Source organism: Pleurodeles waltl, chromosome 10, assembly GCF_031143425.1.
Source record: "Pleurodeles waltl isolate 20211129_DDA chromosome 10, aPleWal1.hap1.20221129, whole genome shotgun sequence".
Lineage (NCBI taxonomy): Eukaryota > Metazoa > Chordata > Amphibia > Caudata > Salamandridae > Pleurodeles > Pleurodeles waltl.
In genome coordinates, this window is record NC_090449.1 from 58,208,448 (window position 1) to 58,235,724 (window position 27,277).

At 45.4% G+C, this 27,277-nt stretch overlaps 1 protein-coding gene across 1 annotated transcript in view; it reads right to left on the bottom strand.

The window, feature by feature from the left end:
- The window catches only part of USP11 (ubiquitin specific peptidase 11), a 368,572-nt gene that overhangs the window by 226,418 nt on the left and 114,877 nt on the right, over positions 1–27,277 (bottom strand). Inside the window, exons 7-8 of the mRNA XM_069209659.1 lie at positions 21,140–21,239; positions 4,515–4,688 (exon numbers count right to left, since the gene is read on the bottom strand). Of these exons, the coding sequence (XP_069065760.1) occupies positions 4,515–4,688; positions 21,140–21,239 (274 nt within the window). The remainder of the gene's footprint in view (positions 1–4,514; positions 4,689–21,139; positions 21,240–27,277) is intronic.

Consider the following 27,277-nt stretch of genomic DNA (forward strand, 5'->3'; position numbering starts at 1 on the left):
GGGGAAGGAATACTGGTTAGCAGGAACCCAGTGCACTTCAGTCAAAGTTCCATTAAAGAACAGGAGAAAAGTGGGATGGGTACTGAAACCAGACCCGGCTTCCTACACTCTGCTGGAATGTTTTTCTTGCTTATAAAAGCAACTGGATTAGGGAGGCCTCTGACATGTGGGCCATCAGTCAAGATGTCCTCCCAAAGAGGCCCATACAGTCAAATGAGTGCAGAAACTGCTTTGGTGAATTAACTCACTTCCTCCTTAAAGGTTCAATCCATTTTCTAGTGTAGGCAGAAGCTTGCCCTTCTCTCCACAAATCCGGCAGTAACGCAACTCCATATGCTTTCCCAAACTTGGACCCTGTCCAGGGGAAGCATGACATATCAAGGAGTTCTCTGTGTCTTCCCCTTAATTGTGCAGGCTTCCTCGTGCCCAAATGAAAAGTTGAACTAAGTGCTGAGCAAGAGAGCCAATACATATCCTTCCATCATGGCCATGTCTGGCTTTTTGTCCTGATCTTTTGAATTCCAGGGGCTACTCAAATTCTGGCAGACATGCTTCTTGTGCCACACCTTCACCTGTTCTGCATAGTACCATGCTGATCTTTGCAACAAGTTAAGTGGACTCTGGTATTGTGTAATGGCTCCAGACATGTAGCCCATTTTACAAAGGAAGCACTGCCATTAAGACGAAGGAGACGGGTGGGTTACACTGTGGTAGATGAATCTCAACCTCTTCAAAGGAGAAATGGCAGACTCAAGAGGTATATGGGAGCTGGCATAATGAAACAATTGCCAACCTACAAAATAGTGACCTGCATCTTGGGCTGCCATACATGTTGAGTTCAACTCACTACAGCAGTTTATCCTCCACAAATACTCATCAGCTTTAATACACGTCTAAGACATGACAAAGATCAAGGGCACCAAGTTCAGTACTTAAGACACCAAGTTAATAGGTATTTAAATGTTAGGTGGTAGACAGTCCCATGGAGTGCTGCAGATAACAAGCCTTGACAAAGCCAATAGGTTCCGCCTATGCAAGATCTATTGGCTTTGTCAACGCCAATTTTTTTTTTTTAGACATGCTGGATTAAAGTAAAGAAAATAATCAGCTATGATGGAACCTGTGGTGGGCGCTTCTTATCGCACTTATTTTCTTTACTTTCAGCCATACTTTTTTTTTGCAGCTAAACTTAAAGAAACGTGAAGAGAAAATGTCTGTGTATTTAAAAATAAAATGCAGGATTTTATGTACACAGGGACTAGGAAGATTATTGTGCCCCAATTAACTGTCCAAAGAAATACAAGAAAATCTACATGAATTCTGATTATCTATAGAGAGCTTGAACTTAATTTTTAACATTTAATATCCAATTGCATATCTCCACAGTTTAATAACACACACTGCAAAGACAACTTTGGTCTATTTTTCAAAATAGAAATTAATGAAACCTGTAGTATGAACAATGCCCAACAGCATAATTTTTGATTAACAGCATTGAATTTACAAAAGATTGCAGAACGCACTGCTAGTTTTCATCACCCTCTGAAGGATGAAAAGCAGAGTTAACAGCTGGATTTCAAACGTGTGAACTGCAAGATACAAATAGGTATCAGCTACAAGTGTTTAACTGGCTGAGCTACTGTCCCTATAAGGCAACAGTGTCCAAACTAAGGTAAGCTTTCACTACCACACCCCACTGCCTCAGAACGCTTTATACCATTTTACAAATGTTTCAACTATCAATAGTGCAGCAGGTGCAGTTGCACAGGCCCCCGGGGTCTAAACTTTTCTGCAACTCTGTTATGGCTGTATTTAAGTACCCACACAGATACCAGGAGCCCATTTTACATGGGTACACCAGGAAGCATTTTGACAGGTTACTAGTGGTGTGAATGCCGGGAAGAAGGATCAATTAATAATAGTTAAAAAAAGGAAACAAAAAAAACACTCTTCAGGAAGAACCTCAATGTTTGTAGATGCAAAGAACCTTATAAATGAAAGAAAGGTATCCAGAGGCTTAAGAACTCTATGCGCAACTTACAAAAGTAAAGTAGCAGCAGATATGTTTATGTGCAAGCAGCAATAAAGGAATGTGGGACCTCACTGCACATTGACACTTATCTACAAAGGTAGCGCTAGGAACAACTGCATTTGTAATGGGAGGTATGTTAAATATGCTTTAAAGAAACGTAATTTCTTCTGTGAATTGGCCAGCAGTACAGCTCTCGCTTATTGAGCCTGGAAGTCATTATGGTGGTAAAGCATGTCCCAGATCAGTTCTTCGCAGATGCTTTCAAAGTAAGGCAACAACACTAGCAATAACCTCTAAATGTATTACATCACCATATTTCCTTCTACTAGTTATTTTATGGTATTGGGTTGTCTTTAACAACACCATAACATTGTCTGAACTTAAACATCAACATTAAAGTAACAAAGTAAGTTACAGTGTGATTAAAGTTTGTGTTTGCTACTAGAATTAAATCCTTGTTTTTCCAATGTTACAACCAAATTACAAAGATGATCAAGTATAACTGTTGACAGCATCTACAAAATCAACTCATCCAAAGTTACAAAATCTCAGCTGCATGGAAATTAACGAGTGAAAATCTACAACATGTAATGAGAGCCAAACTAAAGTTCATGTACGTAAACAAGCTACCTCCACACACAATATCTCAAAAATATTAAATCAATGGTACTCAAAAATGTTCCTAATCAATATTGTTTGTTTTAGATTGCAATTTGCATTTCCGAGAAAGATCAATTAAAGAAAGGGGCAACTAAACTATTATTCTGACATGCAAGGGTTTGTTAAATGTGAAAAGCAAGCACCAAATGCTACATATAAGGAGACATGCACAGAACTATAAACATCGAATTATAACACGCAAAAGAAAGTGAACAACGAATTAAGATCAAGAAACAAGTCATATTTTCAACGGGAAAGCCTCTTACAGCTGCAAACACTGGGATCACCACCTTTGACTGCTCATGTGTAAATAAAAAAAAACACGAATATAACACGCAAAAGAAAGTGAATAATGAATTAAGAACAAGAAACAAGTAGTCTTTTCAATGTGAAAGCCTCTTACAGCCGCAAACACTGGGATAAACATCTTCAACACTTCATGTGTAAATAATAAAAGGTACCTTCGCAGTGAAGTAGCCAGTGGAAGGAGACTGGCCACTAGCGAATGGCAGTGACTGGAAGGAGTACTTGGTCTAGAATTGACCAGACAACAGGACAGCAGGGTAACAGAGAGCAGGAAATGAAAGCAGACTATGTCCTAGACAATCTGAAGCATGTAAGCTAGAGTGACGTTGGACTAAGCCAATGGAAAGTTCAGGTAAGGGGCACGTTCTAAGCCCCTTTTAATATATATATATATTTTTATTAATTCGCAAAAGATTTCACAAGCACAGTGCTCAAGAGCATGCTTGAAGGCGAAACCTAAAAAGGACTGTGCTCTGTACTAAACAATGATGCCTCCCCCGATATCATTTTTTCAATGCCTGGGAGGAGACAGCAGTAGGCACATCGTACAATTTGGGATCACTCCCAGACATCAGAGCTCAGCTCTGTTTCTGGGCCTGTTAAACATAAATTAATATTAATGAGCTCATATGATTTCAAGTTTGCTAGAGAAGAAAATAAAGGAGATGTTAAACCATAGAGCAGCACAGATTCTCTCTTGTCATGCAGCTAGCTATCTTCCGAAAAGGGTATGCATAACTATTGATTTCAAGGGGGGAAAACAAAGTAGTCCAGAAAAAAAGTGAGGGGAAAAGTGTAATATCTTTACTGCTCAGCAATTTCTCTGGTGAACTGTGCTACAAAACTGCTGGGAGAATAACCTCTACTTTCTCTCCTCCCTGCATGGAAAGGAGGGGCTAAGAAGCAAGAAAGGTGGTGAGAATTTGAAGAAATTTATTTGTGGAAAAAGCAGTGTTGGTGTGAACGGATTTGCTTATTTTCTCTGTACAATCTGGGTAGAGTAGTTCTCCACTATCTATTGGAAAGCTGACACTGGAGCAGCTTATGCTGGCACAAGAGACAGCTGACAACCTATTGGATATTCCATATGCAGGTGTGACGGTGCCTGAACGTAAGGGCTCATCCGATCTATTAACTAGGGATTCAACAAGGAACATCCAGTTTACATTAACATCCACAAATATGTTGTGTGGGATATCAACAGGAAAATCAGGCTGAATCCAACACAGAGTTCCTACAAGTTAAAAAGGCTGGGTGAATGTGTATGAAAATGCAACACCAGAGTGGAGATATTCTGCTTCATCGGATTGTTTTCTTCAGTATAACTGGCAGATCTAAATAGAAGCATTTCTAAAGTGGGTTTTATCACTTTCAATGGGTCTGCTCCAACTCCTTTAAGTTGTTGGAAACAGATTACACAACAAATATGGTTTCTCAATTTAGAAAATGCTTTGCAGGCTTAAGGATGAAGATGTAAGACTTCTGGTAGTTTTCACTCTTCCCAGCCCATTTTCACCTTAAATATACGGGGTACTACGGAGTAGTGATGACCCGACCACATCTGCTTTATGATGTCCGCATATGCTTCTGCAATCTCCCCCTTCATTCCCAATGGGTTACAGAAGTTCAGTTCTTTCAGATAGCAGTTGTTTATGAAATACTCGGTCAGTGGCGGAACGTTGCTGAGACACTAAGGGGGAAAAAAGCAAAAAAGAAGGAGTTAAACACATGAGTGGAAGAGGATGAAACACTAAAAATCGTAGCAGGTAAGAAATTATAATAATTGTAGAGAATTAAACTGCTGAGCACACAGAACAGGGAGAACTACTGAATAATTCACAACACAAACATCTAACATTTGTTGTGGAAGTGGAAACATTGTTTTGGCTCCTGGGAGAAGAGGCAAACCTACTCTATCACTAGAGGTGAATTCATCTAATCTCTGGAATGGGGAAACCTTAACAACCACTATGGAAGGAATCTAAGACTGGAATTAATGAGCTGGGGGTAATTTCTTTTTAGTAATTGCAGAAAAAGTAAAGAATGAAATTACCTGTAAATACAGTTCTGAAACTCAACAGGATCTAGACTGTCACATTTTCCATTACACTGGTATTTAGGGGTATAGGAAAGTGCCACTTTCTGAAATGGTCACCCCCACTTCTTGCAACTGGTATTAAAGAATTTCGACTGAGGTACACCAGGCTCCTACTAAACAGGTCCCAGGTGCCATTGCTCTTTCCACCAGGTAAAAGGTCTAATTGTGTACAAATTGGTACCCATTCTAGTACCTCTGTTGGTCCCCAGTAAATGCTACACCTGGTAACTAGGGTCTGAGTACTAGAGAGGGTTCCTAAGGGCTGCAGCATGTATTGTGACACCCAAAGGAACCTCCCCTACAAACAGCCTGCCATCACAGACTGTCATAGTGCAAGCCACGTGTTAATATACAACATTGCACACACATTGCATGACATGCCCCGGTCACTGCATCTAAATATTTGTACGTCACCCCTACAGCAGACCTTAGAGCCCTAAGGAAGGGTGCATTATATTTTATTTGAGGACATCTCTATGAGCCAATATGTCCCTGCGATGTCTATTTGAATTACTTAGACACTGCAATTGAACCGGGAAGCCATCTTAACGTACGTACTTTGCACTGGTCAACACAAGTTACCCAGGACAGATAGGAAATAATTAGTCATACAGTAGGTGTATTGCACTACCAAGCTCGCCACACTCCTAAGGTGGGCTGCCTGATGTGCTCCATTGTCCTGTTTTCAGTGGAATTAAGATTTCTAGAACAGGGTTATGCCCACTCCCCACAGAAAGCAGTCATATTCGGGGTATAGTCACCCCAGGGGTAAGCAACCCACTGGCTACTACCCTACACTCACCTAAATGCCCATAAATTGAGTATTTAGGTGCCCTTCTGACAGATGCAGATTCATCCGACAAAAGGAGAAAGATGAAGAGTTGAGCCAGTGAGGACTGCGGACTGCTAGTGGACTTTGGAGCGAAACCCTACCTGTTTCTGTCCAGACAATTGCGACAAACTGACTCTTCATGCAGCGTGCATCCTCCAATAGCCCCGGAGGGCCTCCAGCACTTCATTAAAGCATCAGCCTCTTTCATAAAGTGGAGGAGCCTCTTCCCGGCACCTTGCAGACACTAACCGCAACGTCCGGTTCACCATTCTGCTGACCACAGGGTCCACCGACATAGCTGCCGCCCAGGAGGAGGTCACAGTGCTCCAAGAGGACCGACCCATCTCCACATCAAGTGAGAAGACCCCAGGACCAACCAGAGCAGTCCTGCACCAATACACTGGGTACAGGACCCCTTGCAACAACTAGTGCTTGTCTGACTCCAATCCAGACTCCAACATCACAACCAGAGACAAGCCGTCGAGGGATGTCAGCATTGTAGAGATTGGCACCAAGAGTGGACCAGCTGCCTTGTTTTCATCTCCTTCTTGTAGGTCCAACAAAGAACTGTGGGCGCCTTGATGCAGGAGCACCTGACAACCAAAACCCGCTCCACCTGAGCTTGACGGCCTGTGTCCACGACAATCAATAGGGTTCCCTCACTCTCAGTACCCCCACCGACCGAGCCCCCGTTGGGAGCTCCCAGACTTGCCCTCAAGTCCCCCTCTACAGCTCATTTCCAAATGGCCTGCGCTCTAGGCCAACTGTGAGGTACGCAAGGAACCTAACAGATCCAACCTCTCTGCCCCCGGACAACCCAGGGCAGATAAAATCAAACTGCTGGTATTCCTTGTGACTTTACCCCTCTAAAACCCTACAACCTAAAGGGGACCCCTGAGAATTGACTACAAAGATCCCTATGCAGAAAAAGTACTTCACCCAAATGAAGTCTTTCCTGCGTAAAAGCACCTTTGAGTGAACTTGTTACTTGCAAAAATTGATACACTGCAACAGTACTTACTTTCCTTGAAGTTTTTCTGGTGTTGAAACATTCAATAAAATAAACTATATAAGTCTAAACATTGGTCTCGAGTTTCTTCTTGAGTGTCACATTTGTTGACTCAGCACAACAAATGCTTAGCACTGCCCTCGGATAAACAGCTCTACCACAAAAGAGAACATAATGAATTATTATTTTAACCCCAGTAAACATGTAGGGATTGCTTGGACTATCTGCATAGTGCCCCCTACATTCGGTACACTACATAGATAGCCAGTTTCCTACAAGAGGCTGGATCTAAAAATGTCCTATTTAGTTAACTTGAAAACGAAAATAGCTTAGTGGATGTTCATGCTATCAAGAACCCGACTGAGAAGAACACAATGACTATGGCTCGGCACTCACTTAAGATTATTTTTCACAAACCACCTCATGACATCAGCAGACCATCTTTTGTGAGGGGTCTTCTAAAGGTTTTATTAGTGGTTACTCGTCAGCAATGTAGGAAACTGGCTCTTAGTATAGTACACCAAAAAGAGGTATGCTGTGTATAGACTCCAGGTATCCCCTTAGAAATGGGCAGGGGTTCCTTTGAAAATCCCAAGTGCTCTATTTGTGGTAGGGTGGTTGAGCAGCTTAGACTAATCAAAGTGGAGTGTTAGCCATTTATTGCATGCACACAGTCAATAAATGATACATACACACTCAATAAGGAGATCCACACTAATTTAGAAAAATAACAAATTTTTACAAATTTTTTAGAACCAAGAAATTGTATCGGGTAAGTGCATTTAAAGTTAGAAATATTTATGTATACAGAAAATACTCTTGCATTGACTTTAACGTGGTAATGCTATCCTAGGGGGAAAGAAAAACTGCATTTGGGCACTTAGCAATGACTTACCTTACTCTAGAAGAACGGTTTTGTAAGTGTAAGTATGGAGTAAGGTCCAAGGCAGCCCAAACAGGTCATTTCTAGAGATACTGGGGCATCCGGGTGCAGAAGTACTTTTCAGCATTGGGTGCCCTAAAGTTATCCTATTGAAAAGAAATCGATACTGCATACAGGTACTTGGCAATAACTACAGGAGTTTTCTTCTGGAGTTAAGTATGGGGCAAGGTCCAGAGGAGCACCAGCCGGTCACTTCAGATGGCTCTGGGGTGTCCGGGTACAGAAGTGCTTTTCAGCGTCGGGTGCCCTATTCACTTTAGTGGCAAACGGTCCTGGGAAAACGAGGCTGCAAGTGGGGACTGGGTGAGACACAACTCAATAAGGAGATCCACACCCATTTACAAAAATAACAAATATATCTATATAGTTAGGCACCAGAATCAATACGTGCAGGTAAGTACGTTTTGCAAAAGAAAAACTTTAAAGGTTCCAAAAGTCGACTGCATTTTTCAGAAGCAGCAATGTTCTCCTATAGAGGAAAAACAAATACTACATACAGGTATAGTACAACGACGTAAGGGGCCAATCTCCTGGACTTAAGGCAGATATGGAGTAAGGTCCATGGAAGCACCAAAAGGTCACCTCAGGTGGTACGGGGCAGTTGGGTGCAGAGGTGCCTTTCAGCACTGGGTACACAATGTTTATCTATGGGGATCGGTCTGATTACAAAGAGGCTGCAGACCTGGACTGGGAAGCCAGTCGGCTGAACCAGCAAGGGGCTCAGCTCTCTCAATGCTCTGGGACACGGGGACACCTTAGGTCCTTGTCTCTATAGGCCATGGGTGCAGAGGTGACTTGAGGTGTTGGGCTTTTGTGTCCAGGAGCACTCTCAGTCGTGGGAACCTGCAAACAGAGGCTGTAGGAGGCGTTGGTGAGTCTACAATAGGAAAGTCCAAGGTGGGCTTCGTCTTCAGAGGACTGTATAACCATGCTGGCACTTTCGGCCCACTACAGCTAGGACTTGGCAGCACAGGTGCATTGGTGCTTTCCAGTGTCAAGTTTTCCGTGGTCCACAGTCCTCACAATTCTCTTGGGAAGCCTGCAAGATGCAAGTAAGAAGGCCCCCTGCTCCCCAGGGGATCCTGGGTCTTTGTTGAAGTAGACAGTCCCCCCCCGGCTTCTGGTGGCACAATAGCTTGCAGGACGAGACTACTTTGCCGGAATTTGGTGGGAACAGCAGACAGGCTGGCATGGCTGGTGCCTAGTCAGTTGCTTCTTCCTCAGTTTTTGCTTTTGTGACTCGAGTGTCCTCCTTCAAAGGTCAGCACTAATCTGCTTTCCTGGTGCCAGGGGCTCCCCTAAATACTGCATTTAGGGGCATTTAAGGGTATGTAGGTTTAGTAACTAAGGGATTACTTACAATGGGGTCACTATGCCCCTATGTGACCACATCTTGTGTGGGAAGTGGCAGTAACCCTGTCCCAGAGTTCCTAGTTCTGCCATCACCAAGATGGCAGACATTCAAAAGTTGTGCGCACATCAGACAGCTTAACTTAGGGGTGGAACTGAACTGAAAGGTGAGCAGTTCAGTCCCACCTGTAAGTTGAGCTGCCTGATCTGTCTTGGTTTCTTGGCTTTCTTGGAAAGCAGATTCACAGTTCATCCTGTTGGGAGGGGTATACTAACACCCCTGCCAGACCAGGCTTTCTTCCTGTCAACCTGAGAGCAAAGGCTCTCACACTTGGGGGTCAGAAACCTCTCTGGTGGTGGCAGGCTAGTCAGAACTTGTCAGCCAGAACACAGGTAAATGGTAGATTTTCAGGGGGCACATCTAAAGTGCCCTCTGGTTGTTTGTATTAATAAATACGTCACTGGAATCAGTGAGGGGTTATTAATAGAAGATGTTGGATATCAAATATCCCTATTGTAAAGAAATGGCTCCCTGTTGCAGTTACCCCCCCACTTTTTGCCTGATACTGATGCTGACTTGACTGAGAAGTTTGCTGGGACCCTGCTAACCAGGCCCCAGCACCAGTGTTCTTTCACCTAAAATGTACCATTGTTTCCACAATTGGCACAACCCTGGCACCTAGGTAAGTCCCTTGTAACTGGTACCCCTGGTACCAAGGGCCCTGATGCCAGGGAAGGTCTCTAAGGGCTGCAGCATGTCTTATGCCACCCTAGGGACCCCTCACTCAGCACAGACACACTGCTTGCCAGCTTGTGTGTGCTGATGGGGAGAAAATGACTAAGTCGACATGGCACTCCCCTCAGGGTGCCATGCCAACCTCCCACTGCCTGTGGCATAGGTAAGTCACCCCTCTAGTAGGCCTTACAGCCCTAAGGCAGGGTGCACTATACCACAGGTGAGGGCATATGTGCATGAGCACTATGCCCCTACAGTGTCTAAGCAAAACCTTAGACATTGTAAGTGCAGGGTAGCCATAAGAGTATAGGGGCTGTGAGTCTGTCAAAAACGAACTCCACAGCTCCATAATGGCTACACTGAATACTGGGAAGTTTAGTATCAAACTTCTCAGAATAATAAACCCACACTGATGCCAGTGTTGGATTTATTAAAAAATGCACACAGAGGGCATCTTAGAGATACCCCCTGTAATTTACCCAATTGTTCAGTGCAGGACTGACTGGTCTGTGCCAGCCTGCTGCTGAGAGACGAGTGTCTGACCTCATGCGGTGAGAGCCTTTGTGCTCTCTGAGGACAGAAACAAAGCCTGCTCTGGGTGGAGGTGCTTCACACCTCCCCCCTGCAGGAACTGTAACACCTAGCAGTGAGCTTCAAAGGCTCAAGCTTCGTGTTACAATGCCCCAGGGCACTCCAGCTAGTGGAGATGCCCGCCTCCTGGACCCAGCCCCCACTTTTGGCGGCAAGTCCAGGAGAGATAATGAGAAAAACAAGGAGGAGTCACTGGCCAGTCAGGACAGCCCCTAAGGTGTCCTGAGCTGAGGTGCCTCTGACTTTTAGAAATCCTCCATCTTGAAGAAGGAGGATTCCCCCAATAGGATTAGGGATGTGACCCCCTCCCCTTGGGAGGAGGCACAAAGAGGGTGTACCCACCCTCAGGGCTAGTAGCCATTGGCTACTAACCCCCCAGACCTAAACACGCCCTTAAATTTAGTATTTAAGGGCTCCCCTGAACCTAGAAAAATAGATTCCTGCAACAACAAGAAGAAGGACTGCCTAGCTGAAAACCCCTGCAGAGGAAGACCAGAAGACAACTGCCTTGGCTCCAGAAACTCACCGGCCTGTCTCCTGCCTTCCAAAGAACTCTGCTCCAGCGACGCCTTCCAAAGGGACCAGCGACCTCTGAATCCTCTGAGGACTGCCCTGCTTCGAAAAAGACAAGAAACTCCCGAGGACAGCGGACCTGATCCAAAAAGACTGCAACTTTGTTTCAAGAAGCAGCTTTAAAGAACCCTGCAACTCCCCGCAAGAAGCGTGAGACTTGCAACACTGCACCCGGCGACCCCGACTCGGCTGGTGGAGAACCAACACCTCAGGGAGGACCCCCGGACTCCTCTACGACTGAGTACCAAAATCTGTCCCCCCTGAGCCCCCACAGCGCCGCCTGCAGAGGGAATCCCGAGGCTTCCCCTGACCGCGACTCTCTGAAACCTAAGTCCCGACGCCTGGAAAAGACCCTGCACCCGCAGCCCCCAGGACCTGAAGGACCGGACTTTCACTGCAGAAGTGACCCCCAGGAGTCCCTCTCCCTTGCCCAAGTGGAGGTTTCCCCGAGGAAGCCCCCCCTTGCCTGCCTGCAGCGCTGAAGAGATCCCTTGATCTCTCATTGACTTACATTGCGAACCCGACGCTTGTTCTAACACTGCACCCGGCCGCCCCCGCGCCGCTGAGGGTGAAATTTCTGTGTGGGCTTGTGTCCCCCCCGGTGCCCTACAAAACCCCCCTGGTCTGCCCTCCGAAGACGCGGGTACTTACCTGCAAGCAGACCGGAACCGGGGCACCCCCTTCTCTCCATTGAAGCCTATGCGTTTTGGGCACCACTTTGAACTCTGCACCTGACCGGCCCTGAGCTGCTGGTGTGGTAATTTTGGGGTTGCTCTGAACCCCCAACGGTGGGCTACCTTGGACCAAGAACTGAACCCTGTAAGTGTCTTACTTACCTGGTAAAACTAACAAAAACTTACCTCCCCCAGGAACTGTGAAAATTGCACTAAGTGTCCACTTTTAAAGTAGCTAGTTGTGAATAACTTGAAAAGTATACATGCAATTGAAATGATTCAAAGTTCCTAATGTACTTACCTGCAATACCTTTCAAACAAGATATTACATGTTAAATTTGAACCTGTGGTTCTTAAAATAAACTAAGAAAAGATATTTTTCTATAACAAAACCTATTGGCTGGATTTGTCTCTGAGTGTGTGTACCTCATTTATTGTCTATGTGTATGTACAACAAATGCTTAACACTACTCCTTGGATAAGCCTACTGCTCGACCACACTACCACAAGATAGAGCATTAGTATTATCTATTTTTACCACTATTTTACCTCTAAGGGGAACCCTTGGACTCTGTGCATGCTATTCCTTACTTTGAAATAGCACATACAGAGCCAACTTCCTACACCTATTTTCAGTGAAGTCATCATGTAGCTGGGGAACTCGTACTGACCAGTGTCCAGCGCATGTACGTAAAATAGCTTCCCTTTTTAATCACTATGTCTAAGCATCGACAAAGACCTAGTAGGATTGCATGCAATCCTGGGTGACATGGCACACAGGCTGCACCTTTCACTTTTAGCTGCACCAAGACACACAGCCTGCAATGACAGTCTGCACACGCTAAGTGAGGGGTCCCTGAGGGTGGCACAATACATGCTGCAGTCCTTGGGGACCCTCTTTGGTACTCATGCTCTAAGTACCAGGGGTACCATTTACTATGGACTTACAGGGGTGCCAATGTTGTTGCCAAATGGCTAACAATTGCATTTTTAGTGAAAGAGATCTGGCACTGTGGACCCGGATGGCAGGAACCCAGTGCACTTTGTTTAAACAGCCAGGCAAAATGTGGGGGTACATGAGCAAATATACACCTGTGATGTCTAGTTCGATTACGGAGGAGAGGAACGAACACAAGAAGCATCTAATCATCAACCAGTGCTGGTATACGAACTTAGTAGATCAACCAACCATGAGACTTCCCCCTGAACAGCACTGGGTCTGAACCTGAAGCTTTGGCACTCCTGTTTTTCAGTGACTTGAGTGTATATGCCCGTTTCCATTTCCTAAAAATGTGAATGTCTACCTTAGCCCCAATTTGGCTGCAGGCCATTCTTTGTGTATAATCTCTCTTTTGTTTTTTGTTTCTTAATTGGTTTAGTCTATCTCCCTTTAAGTAACACAGGAATTTCATTATGTCTATCAATGTATCTACCTGACCTGTCTCTTGGTCCTCTTCTTTCGAATATCCAATAGTGTCTTACTAGACTAATGTGACATCACTGGCATTACACTAATTTATCTTGTTTACTATATTTTCATGCCACCGTTTTTCATCCTGCACTACTGTCCACCACCTCAATGCTGATCTTTGCTCTCCTTTTAGGGACACTTGTATGATGCATTATGTCCAAAATGGCAGCTGTGGCGATACAAAAGCGATGTCAGCTTTCATTATACAACTACATTTCTTTGTACCCGTTTCCAACAGCAGTCTCAGATCTTCTGTTCATTCACCTGACACACCCTTCAAGTAACTCTGCGTGCTCGACTGTATTAATACATGCTGTGACAGCCTGCCGATAGAACCACTCTATCATGGCCACCACTTTTTTCAACATTAGTACTCCCTTCGCTGGGACAATGTATTAAAAGCGGGATTATCCCTAACTAAACAAGGTGCGCAGCTGGAACGCTGAATCCGATCTCGGCAACCACACCAAATTGGACCCTTTCAAGATTCATCCCAGTATTGAATTAGGGACCATGTTATCTGGTGACTGTACTGCTCTAAGATGATTCTTACACCGACCTTAGATTGTACATGTGGGCTATCACACGCCTTTGTTTCTTTAGACCCCCAAGCTTTGTAGCTTCGTCCTCAGGTGTTTGAAGAGCCAGACACATACGCCCCAGTAATTTATATGTGTCTAAGCGTGCCACATAAGATACTGAGAGCTCTACATAGACCCATTGTCTATAAAGATTCTTTATGCACGCCTATCATATGTTGCAAGGGTCCCTAACCGCTCCCTAAAGACCTGACGGCGTATAATCTAATTTTTGCTAGCTACATTCTACCAGCTTCCCCTTCAGATAACAGTATTACATAACGCTCCAGTATATCACTATAATTTTCTAATTGGTAAGGGATAGTTCAATTCTCATATGTATTACAGTATACTACCTATGGTATATTTATACTCTGAATACAGAATACTGTTTGAACTTTATGAAAATTATTATCAATATATGCTGGTCTTATTTAAAGTACTTTGACATACCGATGTACTCACACTAAAATTATTTCTAAAAATTAAAAGATTTTGAATTAAGTATGCGAGTCACTACTGACTATTGGATTCTGAGGTATAGTATATAGCTGACAACTAGTTTTGACCCCACTCAACCTCTGGTGTAATGCATGGGGAGGAGGGCCTATTTCTTTCTGTTCCTCTGGCGAGGTCACCATCATCCCCCAGGTAATAATTCTCACCTTGACACAAAATCTTAGATCATCCTAGTAGGAAGGTGGCTCTGTAAATCCCATACCAAAGTAAGGTTTGATGTGCACAGAGTCCAGTTGATCCCCAGAGGCTTTAGTAGAGAATCCTAATTCTCTCTTTCGTGGTAGTGTGGTCAAGCAGCTAGGCTTATCAGAGGGTAGTGCTAAACATTTGTTGTACACACAGTCAAGAAATGAGGCACATACTCAATGACTAACTAGAGTCCAATGTTTTATACATCAAAAAATATACTTTGTTACTTTATTTCTAGAAACAAAATGATCTTTGTTGCAAGTAAGTTCAGTTTCAAGAATGTATCACTTTCAAGTATCAAATGCGCTTTGTTTGAAATTCACAGATAAAAACAGTCTTTGGGTAAGTAATACTTTTCAATATCGAAAATAGACATTTAGTGCAATTTTCATTTAAGACTATGCAGACCGGGGGGAGCACGGGGTGTACATACAGGGTTTACAGGTAAGTACCAGACTTATGGTCTTAGTCTTTGGGAATCAAGGTGTCTACAGGGCAAAGTTTAGGAAGACACAAAGGGTGCACCTCCAGCAACATGAGGCTGGCTGGATGCAGAGGTCAAAAAAGGTGTCTCGCTCCCAATGGAATCCTAAGGAGACTGGGGGTACTCTGAGGTGAACGGTTTGCAGTTATGTACATGGAGTTTCAGGGCAAGGGTCCAGGGGCGTTTAGATCAGCATGTTGTGGGGGTGGCGGAGGCAGGGGGCCCGAAGAGAGGCCCACAGGTTAGCCTCCAAAACACACACTCAGCGGCACAGGGGAGGCAGGGTGCAAACACAGCGTCAGGCGCCCAATGCTTTTCAATTGAAAACTCAGAGTTCATAAAGAGGTTGCAGGCTTGGTTCATGGAGTCGGCTGAAGAAGACCAATGGCTGGACAGGTAAGTTGAGGCTCCCCTGGACGTCGATGGACTGACAGCTGGGTTCCTCAAGGCAAGTGGACTGAGGGTGGAGGGGTACCTTCACCGGATCCAGTCGTGGTCAGGGGGGTCCTCTGGATTTAGGCTGCAAGCGTCGTTGTGGTGGCCAGAAGGGGTCAACACCAGGTTGACTCTAGGTCGGAATCGCCTGGGGACTCTCTATGGTCAGTTGGGCTACCTGGACTCTGGCCATGGGCATAAGGTGCAGAGTGGGCAGGACTCGCGGATCCGGAGGGTTCTGGAGTCCTTGTTAGAGGTTTCTTTGTGGACAGGGCTGCTGTCGGAGAGATCTTGGTCTTTAGGGAAGGCAGGCGGTCCTCTGAGGGTTTGTAGAGGTTGCAGGTCCTGCAGGAGGAGTCATCTTCTTGTAGAAGGAGCCTTGAAGCTGCAGACAGGCCAGTAGGGCTGGGACCAAGTCACTTGTCATCTGGAGTCTTCACTGGTGGTGCGGCTCTTCAGTCCCTGTTCTTAAGTTTCGCCAGGAATCTGAAGAGCAAGGTTCGGGGTTGCCCTTAAATACCAGATTTAGGGGTGTTACAGGGGTCAGAGGGCTGTAGCCAATGGATACTGGCCCTTAGGGTGGCTACACCCTTCCTGTGCCCACTCCCATTGGAGAGGAGGGGCACACACCTAGCCCTATTGGCTATCACACTCCAAAACAAGATGGAAGATTCAGGAGGGGTTCACCTCCGCTCTGGGCACCATAGGCGTGGTCACAGCTGGGGCGGGCACTTCTCCTGGTGCTTACTAATTTTCTTGCCGGTCCCGCTGCCAAAAGTGGGGCTTGATCGGGGGTGGGAGGGTTATCTCCACTAGCTGGAGAACCCTGAGGCAGCAGAACAAAAGGCAGCAGCCTTGGAGGCTCACCGCCAAATGTTGCTGTTCCTGCAGAGTGGGGGAGGTGTGAAGCACCTCCACCCAAAGCAAGTTTTGTCCCTGACTCCTGACAGCACAAAGGCTCTCACCCCATGGGGTCAGAAACTCTTCTCGTAGTGGCAGGCTAGCATAGACCAGTAAGCCACACACTAGAGATTTGGGTGAATTTCAGGGGGCATCTTTAAAGATCCCCTCTGTGTGCATTTGTCAATAAATCCAACACTGGCATCAGTGTGGGTTTATTGAGATGAGAATTTTGATTCCAAACTGCCCATCCTTCAGTAAAGCCATCATGGAGCTGTGGAGTTCGTAATGACAAACTCCCAGCCCATGTACTCAATATGGTTACACTGCACTTACAAGGGAAACTGGAAGGGCATACTGCTCATGCAGCTATGCCCTTACCTGTGGTGTAGTGTGCCCTGCCTAAGGGCTGTAAGGCCTGCTACTAGAGTGACTTACCTATGGCACAGGCAGCTGTTCGTGGGCATGGCACCCAGGGAGGGATTCCAAGTTGACTTTACCTTTTTCTCCCCACCAACACACGCAATCTGCAATGGCAGTGTGCATGTGTTTGGTGAGGGGCCCCTTAGGGTGACATAATACATGCAGCAGCCCTTGGGGACCCTCTCTAACCACAGGGCTCTAGGTACCACTGGTATCTTGTACAAGGGACCTAGCTGTGTGCCAGAGGTGTGGCAAGTATGGAAGCAATGGTACAGTTTAGGGAAAGAACATAGGTCCTGAGACCTAGTTACAAGATCCCAGCACCCACTCAAGTTAGCAACAGTTATCAGGCAAAAGGTGTGTGTGGGGGAGGGGGGGGGGAAGGGGGAGAGGACCGGGACCATGCCAAAAGGGGCTCTTTCCTACAATCCTATTCATTCCTTGGCGTATCCAAATCACATGCCAGCACAGGCGGTTCACAATTATGTTTTTCCTTCCTTCTTGTTTGGTATCCTAGAATCAGCATTTCTTGCTGTGAGCACGTAGCAACTAGTAGGGAATCCATGCCTTACGGATATATTTTGATGTAATTTATAGTCTCCACGGGAAAAGCCAAAGACCATTCCTTTGCTACTTCCAGAATCTCTGGGTGTTCACCTCTTTACTTTTCATCCTTTTCTTTGAATAGCACTTGTCACACCGGGTGATGGTTACACTATTCTTTAGGTTTTAAGGACTAATTGAGAATTACGTTATTTGCTTTAGCAGCCTTGAGAAAGCCCAAGGCTCTCAGCCTTGGAAGTGGCGCGTGTTGGCTGGGATTTTTTTTCAAAACCTTTGTAATAAAGAATATTTAGATCACAAGTGCTACATTGATCTCTTTTCTGAAGAATAAACTGGAGAATTTGTTTTTGAATGAGACCACCTTTCAAGGGCCATTGTGCTCAATTTTAACATCTAACCTTGGGTGGGTTCACTTACTTGCCTTCCATACAGCTGATTAATTTGAGGAACAAGTGGTTCAAACCTCAACTGGTGACCCACCTTTCATACTAATACTGGTATTATGTGACAGAAGGTAAGTGTTGGACCTTAGAGTACTTCACTTATAACCCTTTGGCTACTACTCTACACTCACCTAAATTGAATTTTTATGTGCCCCCACCCTCTTTACCATGACTTCAGATTCGAGTGACTGAAGAAGAGGAGGACAAATAAGAGCCCACCAATATGAGAACTGCATACAAGTAGAGGACTTTTGGTGCCAAACCCTGCCTACCTGCTGCTGTCCCAACAATCACAACTATCCATCTAATCCTACAGTGTGCATCTTCCAAAAGCCTTGGAGGACTGCCAGCACTTCGCCAACCCGCCACCCTTGGAGTGGAGGAGCCACTTCACTGCATCTCAAGGCACCAACCGCAGTGCCCGGTCCTACGTTTTGCTGGTCAACATGCCACTGAGGGAGCAACTTCACAGGAGGAGGCTGTTGTGTGATCAGGAGACCAATCCCAACACTTCTGCCAAGCATCGAGGCGCTGCCCCCTTCAGGAACATCACAGCACGAATACCTTGGGCACCAGAGCATCTGCCGCAGCTAAGACTTGTTGTGTGTCTAGTGCAGACACCACTGCTGCTAAGACTGAACTGATCACAGAGGGACAAGAGAACCGATGAGACTGATCCCAAGAGTGGCTCTACTGTTTATGTTCCCCCTTCTGCAGGTCTGACCAAGCACCGTGAGCGCCTTCGACACACAGGGACAGTCGACCAAAACCTTGTGCACCCGAGCTTCCCCACACCCCCCACTCCTTCACCAACAGTGCAATGCATAACTCTAGTGACCCATCCAGCACCTCTGCACCCAGAAACTCCACAGTAGGTAAACTCAAACTGGTGGTGGCTCACTTGACCTTTGATCCCCTAACACCTTAAGTCCTAAAGGGGAACCCCCAGAAATCGCTTGCAAATGTCTGTATGCATTACTGCATAAAAGCGCATTTGAGGAGACATTTTTGCCTAACCATAACATTGATATTTAGATCACTAAGTCTGTAGATTTTGGTGTCTAAAATAAAAAAATCAATAACATTTTTCTAAATTAGTCTTGAGTTTCTTCTTAAGCGTCTGCCTAATTTGTTTTCTGTGTTTAACAAATGTTTAGCACTACCCTTTGATAAGCCTAAACAGCTCATCCACACTTCCACAAAAGAGAGCATTCAGGGTTATTTTAAAACCTGTAAGCCAATAAGGGTAGCCGGTACAATCTGCATAGTGCACCCCTACATTTAGTACACTGCATACATAGCTAGCTTCCTACACATTCCTGTATCTCTCATTTTGCAACCCCACTGGTCACCTGTATTTGAACAAGAGAGGTCACCCGTATTTGGACAACAGAGGTCACCAGCATATGAACAAGAGACAAAAGAAATGCCCCCAATTTATCACAATGGCATCCTCATGAGCTCTTCTGATGCCAAGAGATGTATGTTGGGAATAACTCACACAGCAAAAAAGACAATAGTGTTAACTCATGTTTCAGAGTGCTCTAGAGTTGTAAACTGCTAAGAGATTTTTTCATGAGACAGCTTCTGCTAGCATGAATGCTATTTTGAAGAGCAGTTTAACGATGCTTGAGCCATGTTGGGCAGTTACCTTGTTCTACATTGAGGGAATGGTGACACTTCAAAGAGGATATTTTGAGGGTCACAGTCAACAATAAGGATTTATTTAAGAGCCATTCAGGCTTCGAACAATGCTATAAGAATTGTCCTGCAAGGTTTGTCTAAACAACTGATTTTCACTCCAAAGTATTTAAAAAAAAAAAAAACACGCCCTGATCCCAGAGAAATTGGGGGTCATTAAAAGGGTGCATTGGCCACTCGTGGCGCAGCCCCAGCCGGGTGCACCTGCTGCAGGCCATTATAGTGCATATCCTCAACTATGAAGACAGGGACTGTAGCCTGCTTGCAGCTCGAGAGACAAACAATGTCCAATTTTAGAGCCACAAGATCTCCATTTACCCCAACTACACCAAAAAGGAACAAGTGTCTCAGAAAAGTTCCATGGAGCTCAAAAGTAAACAGATCCATGGGGCTCGGGTATAGGCTTGTATATTCTGCTAGAATGTGGGTGCTGTCGGAAGGGAGGTCTCAATCAATATGCAGGAGAATGCCTGGATGTGACTGGAGATGTGGGATAAGGTATCAAGTGACAAATCGGGACTCTGATGTACTGGACCACGCAAAAACGGAGGGTCATGCAGCCCAAACTGGAGATCACGCGAGGAACATATGATATATAAAGAACATTTTATTGCAAGTGACCTTAGCCACAAAACAGTCACTCTTTAAACTATATTTTCTTTTTAATAAGCATCCAACCACTAGATTACATTATTAATACAAAGAACACAAACAGATTAGCACAATGCTAAACTGCCAGAGACCATGGGATAAAATCCTTAGACACAGGAGAAGCAGATGTTTTTCAGAGTCAAAGAGAAACCGTTAAAGCACTTGCGGGTCAGGAATCATCATTACTTCACAGTGTGAAGGAAGAAACACACCACAGCAGTATATCAAATGAATAGCTGCTACTGAAGGACTGAGGGACAATGGGTAAGGAGCGTTACATCACAGTAGAGAACTGAAAGAAACCATGCACAACAAATGAATAAATGATATTGCAGAGTCACAGAATAATAGGGGCAAAATATATGCAAAACAGTAAATAAGTATAGTGACATGCCAGTTAAGAGGAAACATTTGCTAAAGCATCCTGGATGAACAAGAAAATTGAGTCAGGGGGAGGTTACTGCTTCACCAAAAGATATTAGATTTTCATCAATTAAGGAAAACAATTCAGAGAGTGACAAACTTAAACCCCATGAAGGGCTCAGCTTTGCTCTGGTGGAAGACCTCCGACAAAGGAGCTGAAACATACATACAATACTAAAGTTTATCTAGCTTCTGAATCTGTCTGACAAGAGCACATCATTTGATGGGACTGTCCAACTGCACATAGCCCAAAAATTGGAGCTGCTAGTCTATTATAAAAATGTATCAAAAGGAATGCCACAGTGATTGGTAGAAATAACAGCAGAGAGGTCAAATAACTACTCCCACTTTTGGTACGGTGTCATCCTTTGCGAGAAAAAAACGTGGTTTGATTTAAATATAGTAAAATAATCTGCACCTTTCCTGTACAGCAGCTCACTCCCCCTTGCAGTTCTTGGTTTGCTCACTAACAGCTATCACAACCTGTAATTTCTGCTTATTCTCTAAAGTATTTGACCCTCCTGGTCTGCAACAGACAACTCAAGACTACTGACCTGCAAGGCAGAATTCATGAAGCAGGTGTTCCCCAGGTTGGTCAGACCACAGACACCAGGCTGCCCTTGATACACCTCATCATCATCCACCGAATTCTTGCTGAGGCGGAGGAGAGAACAAAACAACAACTTGTCATTTGCAGCAAGGTGGGGAATGCTAAGAGCTTATTCAGAAATACATCAGTTTTGCTGCTTTACTGCATACCTAAAGAGGAGCAGAGCCTAAAAGAAACCAAGGAGAAAGCTCGTACTTAGGAATTTCAAAAGGCTGCTAGGAATGTATTCTGAAGAGTACAAAATCTACAGAATGCTCCCGAGGGCAGGTGCTTTCTGAGTTTTAGACACCATGAAAGATAGTGTCACATACAGTAACGTGGAATAAACCAAAACATTTACAAGAAAAAATAAACGCAGTCTAAAATCTAACCATTGGATTGAGGAATACGCACAGCTAGTGAATCTAGAATGAGTTCACAATGCAAGAAAACACACCTAGAAAAGCACAGACAACACAGACAGAGTGCATGTTTCTCCCTTACTCCACAAGCCATAATAGGGCTGCATACACTTGGAAAGCTATTCATCATTTTGGTGTTAAATAGTAGTGAGGAATCAAAACTAGATAAACATTCACAACTAAATATCACTTCAGATCATCATACAAGTAAGCCTTCATCATATGAAGTATAAATTTTAGGAGGACCCAGAGCACTGATAAAATAGATGCTTTGTTTAAAAGGGATTTTGTCAAACAAAACAAAATGCTTGTCTTTGTACTTGCCAAAACAAGATCAAGAGTCTAATTGACTAGTTCAGACTTCCTCTTGCCAAGGAGTCTTAACCAATCAGCCTGTAACTCTGTTCACTTTAATACAGCTACATCTAATAAGGTAAAAATGTTCCTTAATGTGTAGTTCTAGATCATGGGGAAAAAAAGACACAAATCAAGTCAATCTTAATCCAGGTTTGATGAAAAATGTTTTTCACAATACATTCTAAACAGTGGCACATCTGAGCTCTCCTGTTACATCATTTAGTTTGCTCCAGTCTACTTCACTTAATCAGTTAGGATCATCTCACATGGTCTTCCATGGAACTCCCATCTTTCAACCTCCATTCAAATATGGCATAAATAAAAGTCTGCACACTGAAATGAATATGTCCAGGAAGCTACGACTGTCAACTACCTCTGTGCAATGCATGTTATCTTTCTAGGGATGATAACTAGATGTTACTGTCACATTTTATTCTGCACATACTGAATACAAGTGCTGAAGATTGGGAATCCTAATTGTGGACAAACCTATAACAACATTCTTGCCAATCATAATAAAGTGCACTTTTTTAACCTTATAACGACTGTCCATAATCACATGCAAATATAGCCCACACTAGCAAGACTGCTGGATTTATGGACACAAAAGCTTCCATAACTATAATTTAGGCCTCATTTTTAAGACTGTTCATACGGAGAAGGCAGTTATGCAATTTCATTAAGAGCATAGAACACAGCAGACCTTTTAGTTTTCTTTCACGTTATCTTACTACTTAACATGGTTCTCCATCTTCCTCTAATTATCCACTTCTTACCCTGATTGATTGGTAAACCACTGAAAGTAAACTACTGGGTAATGGCGACTGAGGCAAATGACTCCTGTTCCGACAATAACTAAGACATTTACCTCTGTCAAAAGGAGGTAGAATCCTGTGCCACAAGGAGTGGTAATGCAGCACACTGATGAAGCCTAAAAAGCAAAAATGAATCTAGGGCTGCTAGTTTTTCTGTTAAGCCCCTTACTGCATGTGTCTTTCCATACACTACAGTAACCAGTTGGCTACAATTACTTAGGAATAGTTGCTTTAAAGGTCAAATACCCCATGTGGGCCAAAACAATGATCTTATCATCCATACACAAGACAAAAAAAAAACAACTTAGCACATGGGCTGTAAGGGGACATGCAGAACAACGCGACAGGCCGGAGTGTAGAATTCTAATCAGAAAAGTCTGCACAGTGCCAAAAATCAACTAACTTTGACTGGGATGTGAGGTGCGGCCATGCAAGATGGCTGAAAGGATGGGTTCCTAGGAAGCTCCTTCTCGGCCTGGGGCTGATCCTTAGAAATCATGCCACCTCAGGAAACACCAGCAGCTTGGGTGGTAGTCCCCCGAAGCAACCCTGCATCCTTAGAGGGCATTTGGAGCTCGCCACTGTAGGAAGCTGGCCTGGTGTGTGGTGAGCACCTATGGTGTTATCACCTTATACCAGGTCCAGGTATCTCCTATTGGTGAAGAGTAGGCAAGTGTCTAGGAAGCCAGGGCTCTCTAGTGGTAGCTGTGCTGTGAATGAGCAGCCAAGACTTATCTAGGAGTCAAGCAAAGCTTATGCAATACCACCAGAGTCTCTCAGCACTTACAAACATGAAAGAACCACACAGTGTTACAAAAAGAAAGGTACTTTCTTACAATAACACAAACACTAACTTACTGAATAGGCAATACGTCAACTGGAGGTAAGAAAACACACTATTATATACACATTAGCAATCAGTAAGTAGCAGAGAAAGCAATAGGCACTGGTAAAAGCAATGGCAAACAGGAAGGGCACCGGGGGGACCGAACCATATACTAAGAAAGTGGAATTTGCAAGCCAGTCACCAACCCAAGGATGTGGAATCAGTAGATGGGAGCAGGAGTGTAAAGAAATGGCTCACTGTTGCAGTTACCCCCCACTTTTTGCCTGATACTGATGCTGACTTGACTGAGAAGTGTGCTGGGACCCTGCTAACCAGGCCCCAGCACCAGTGTTCCTTCACCTAAAATGTACCATTGTATCCACAATTGGCACACCCTGGCATTCAGATAAGTCCCTTGTAACTGGTACTTCTAGTACCAAGGGCCCTGATGCCAAGAAAGGTCTCTAAGGGCTGCAGCATGTCTTATGCCACCCTAGAGACCCCTCACTCAGCACAGACACACTGCTTACAAGCCTGTGTGTGCTAGTGAGAACAAAATGAGTAAGTCGACATGGCACTCCCCTCAGGGTGCCATGCCAGCCTCTCACTGCCTATGCAGTATAGGTAAGACACCCCTCTAGCAGGCCTTACAGCCCTAAGGCAGGGTGCACTATACCATAGGTGAGGGTACCAGTGCATGAGCACTGTGCCCCTACAGTGTCTAAACAAAACCTTAGACATTGTAAGTGCAGGGTAGCCATAAGAGTATATGGTCTGGGAGTCTGTTTTACACGAACTCCACAGCACCATAATGGCTACACTGAAAACTGGGAAGTTTGGTATCAAACTTCTCAGCACAATAAATGCACACTGATGCCAGTGTACATTTTATTGTAAAATACACCACAGAGGGCACCTTAGAGGTGCCCCCTGAAACTTAACCAACTATCTGTATAGGCTGACTGGTTCCAGCAGCCTGCCACACTAGAGACATGTTGCTGGCCCCATGGGGAGAGTGCCTTTGTCACTCTGAGGCCAGTAACAAAGCCTGCACTGGGTGGAGATGCTAACACCTCCCCCAGGCAGGAGCTGTAACACCTGGCGGTGAGCCTCAAAGGCTCACCCCTTTGTCACAGCCCAGCAGGGCACTCCAGCTTAGTGGAGTTGCCCGCCCCCTCCGGCCACGGCCCCCACTTTTGGCGGCAAGGCTGGAGGGAACAAAGAAAGCAACAAGGAGGAGTCACTGGCCAGTCAGGACAGCCCCTAAGGTGTCCTGAGCTGAGGTGACTCTAACTTTTAGAAATCCTCCATCTTGCAGATGGAGGATTCCCCCAATAGGGTTAGGATTGTGACCCCCTCCCCTTGGGAGGAGGCACAAAGAGGGTGTACCCACCCTCAGGGCTAGTAGCCATTGGCTACTAACCCCCCAGACCTAAACACGCCCTTAAATTTAGTATTTAAGGGCTACCCTGAACCCTAGAAAATTAGATTCCTGCAACTACAAGAAGAAGGACTGCCCAGCTGAAAACCCCTGCAGCGGAAGACCAGAAGACGACAACTGCCTTGGCTCCAGAAACTCACCGGCCTGTCTCCTGCCTTCCAAAGATCCTGCTCCAGCGACGCCTTCCAAAGGGACCAGCGACCTCGACATCCTCTGAGGACTGCCCCTGCTTCGAAAAGACAAGAAACTCCCGAGGACAGCGGACCTGCTCCAAGAAAAGCTGCAACTTTGTTTCCAGCAACTTTAAAGAACCCTGCAAGCTCCCCGCAAGAAGCGTGAGACTTGCAACACTGCACCCGGCGACCCCGACTCGGCTGGTGGAGATCCGACACCTCAGGAGGGACCCCAGGACTACTCTGATACTGTGAGTACCAAAACCTGTCCCCCCTGAGCCCCCACAGCGCCGCCTGCAGAGGGAATCCCGAGGCTTCCCCTGACCGCGACTCTTTGAACCTAAAGTCCCGACGCCTGGGAGAGACCCTGCACCCGCCGCCCCCAGGACCTGAAGGACCGGACTTTCACTGGAGGAGTGACCCCCAGGAGTCCCTCTCCCTCGCCCAAGTGGAGGTTTCCCCGAGGAATCCCCCCCTTGCCTGCCTGCAGCGCTGAAGAGATCCCGAGATCTCTCATAGACTAACATTGCGAACCCGACGCTTGTTTCTACACTGCACCCGGCCGCCCCCGCGCCGCTGAGGGTGAAATTTCTGTGTGGACTTGTGTCCCCCCCGGTGCCCTACAAAACCCCCCTGGTCTGCCCTCCGAAGACGCGGGTACTTACCTGCAAGCAGACCGGAACCGGGGCACCCCCTTCTCTCCATTCTAGCCTATGTGTTTTGGGCACCACTTTGAACTCTGCACCTGACCGGCCCTGAGCTGCTGGTGTGGTGACTTTGGGGTTGCTCTGAACCCCCAACGGTGGGCTACCTTGGACCAAGAACTAAGCCCTGTAAGTGTCTTACTTACCTGGTTAACCTAACAAATACTTACCTCCCCTAGGAACTGTGAAAATTGCACTAAGTGTCCACTTTTAAAACAGCTATTTGTGAATAACTTGAAAAGTATACATGCAATTTTGATGATTTGAAGTTCCTAAAGTACTTACCTGCAATACCTTTCGAATGAGATATTACATGTAGAATTTGAACCTGTGGTTCTTAAAATAAACTAAGAAAAGATATTTTTCTATATAAAAACCTATTGGCTGGATTTGTCTCTGAGTGTGTGTACCTCATTTATTGTCTATGTGTATGTACAACAAATGCTTAACACTACTCCTTGGATAAGCCTACTGCTCGACCACACTACCACAAAATAGAGCATTAGTATTATCTATTTTTACCACTATTTTACCTCTAAGGGGAACCCTTGGACTCTGTGCATGCTATTCCTTACTTTGAAATAGCACATACAGAGCCAACTTCCTACAAGGAGGAACTAGGAACCCCAAGAGGCGAGTACCAGAGTGACCCCCAGCGACCAGGAGAGGAGATGCAAGTACCTGGTTTTCCCCAAAACCAACAGGAGGACTTTGGAAAAGGATTGTGCAAGACTTAGACAAGACTGGAAGAACCAAAAGGTCGATCCTGACAGAAGAGGGCCTGCAAAGGAAGGGGACCAAGTACAGTTTGAATTGGAGTGTCCGGTTGTGGGAGGAGCCACTACCCACCCTTCTGGGGATGCACGACCAGGTCGGCTGTGGACAAAGAATGTCAGCAGTGCAGCACAGGAGCAGAAGAGGAGTTCCAGAAGTGATGCAAGTGATGTCCCATATCGGTGGTCATGATTCAGTCAGTCAGTGGCACTGGATAACCACCAACAAGCCTTGGCAAATGAAGAGTAGGAGAAGGTTTTGCAAGGACCAGGGGACTCGACCCAAGGAGGAAAGTCCGGGGTGACCCTCCGCAGCTGGGAGAGTCACAAGAAGAGGAGGCAGCACCCAATGGCAGGAGGCACTTATGCCCTTAATGTGTATGACAGTAATTTCTGTGAGGAGATGCAGGACTTACTGGAGGGTAGTCTGGGATCCCCTGTGATCTGGACAGGAGACTTCAACTGTGTCCTGATTGGCGAATGGGATTGCCACCCAGCAAGACGGGGGACTAAGCCACTGATGACCGCTTCACAGCAGTCATGTGGAGTCCAGGTTTTCTGGATGGGTGGGGGGCGTGGCCAACATGGCGAC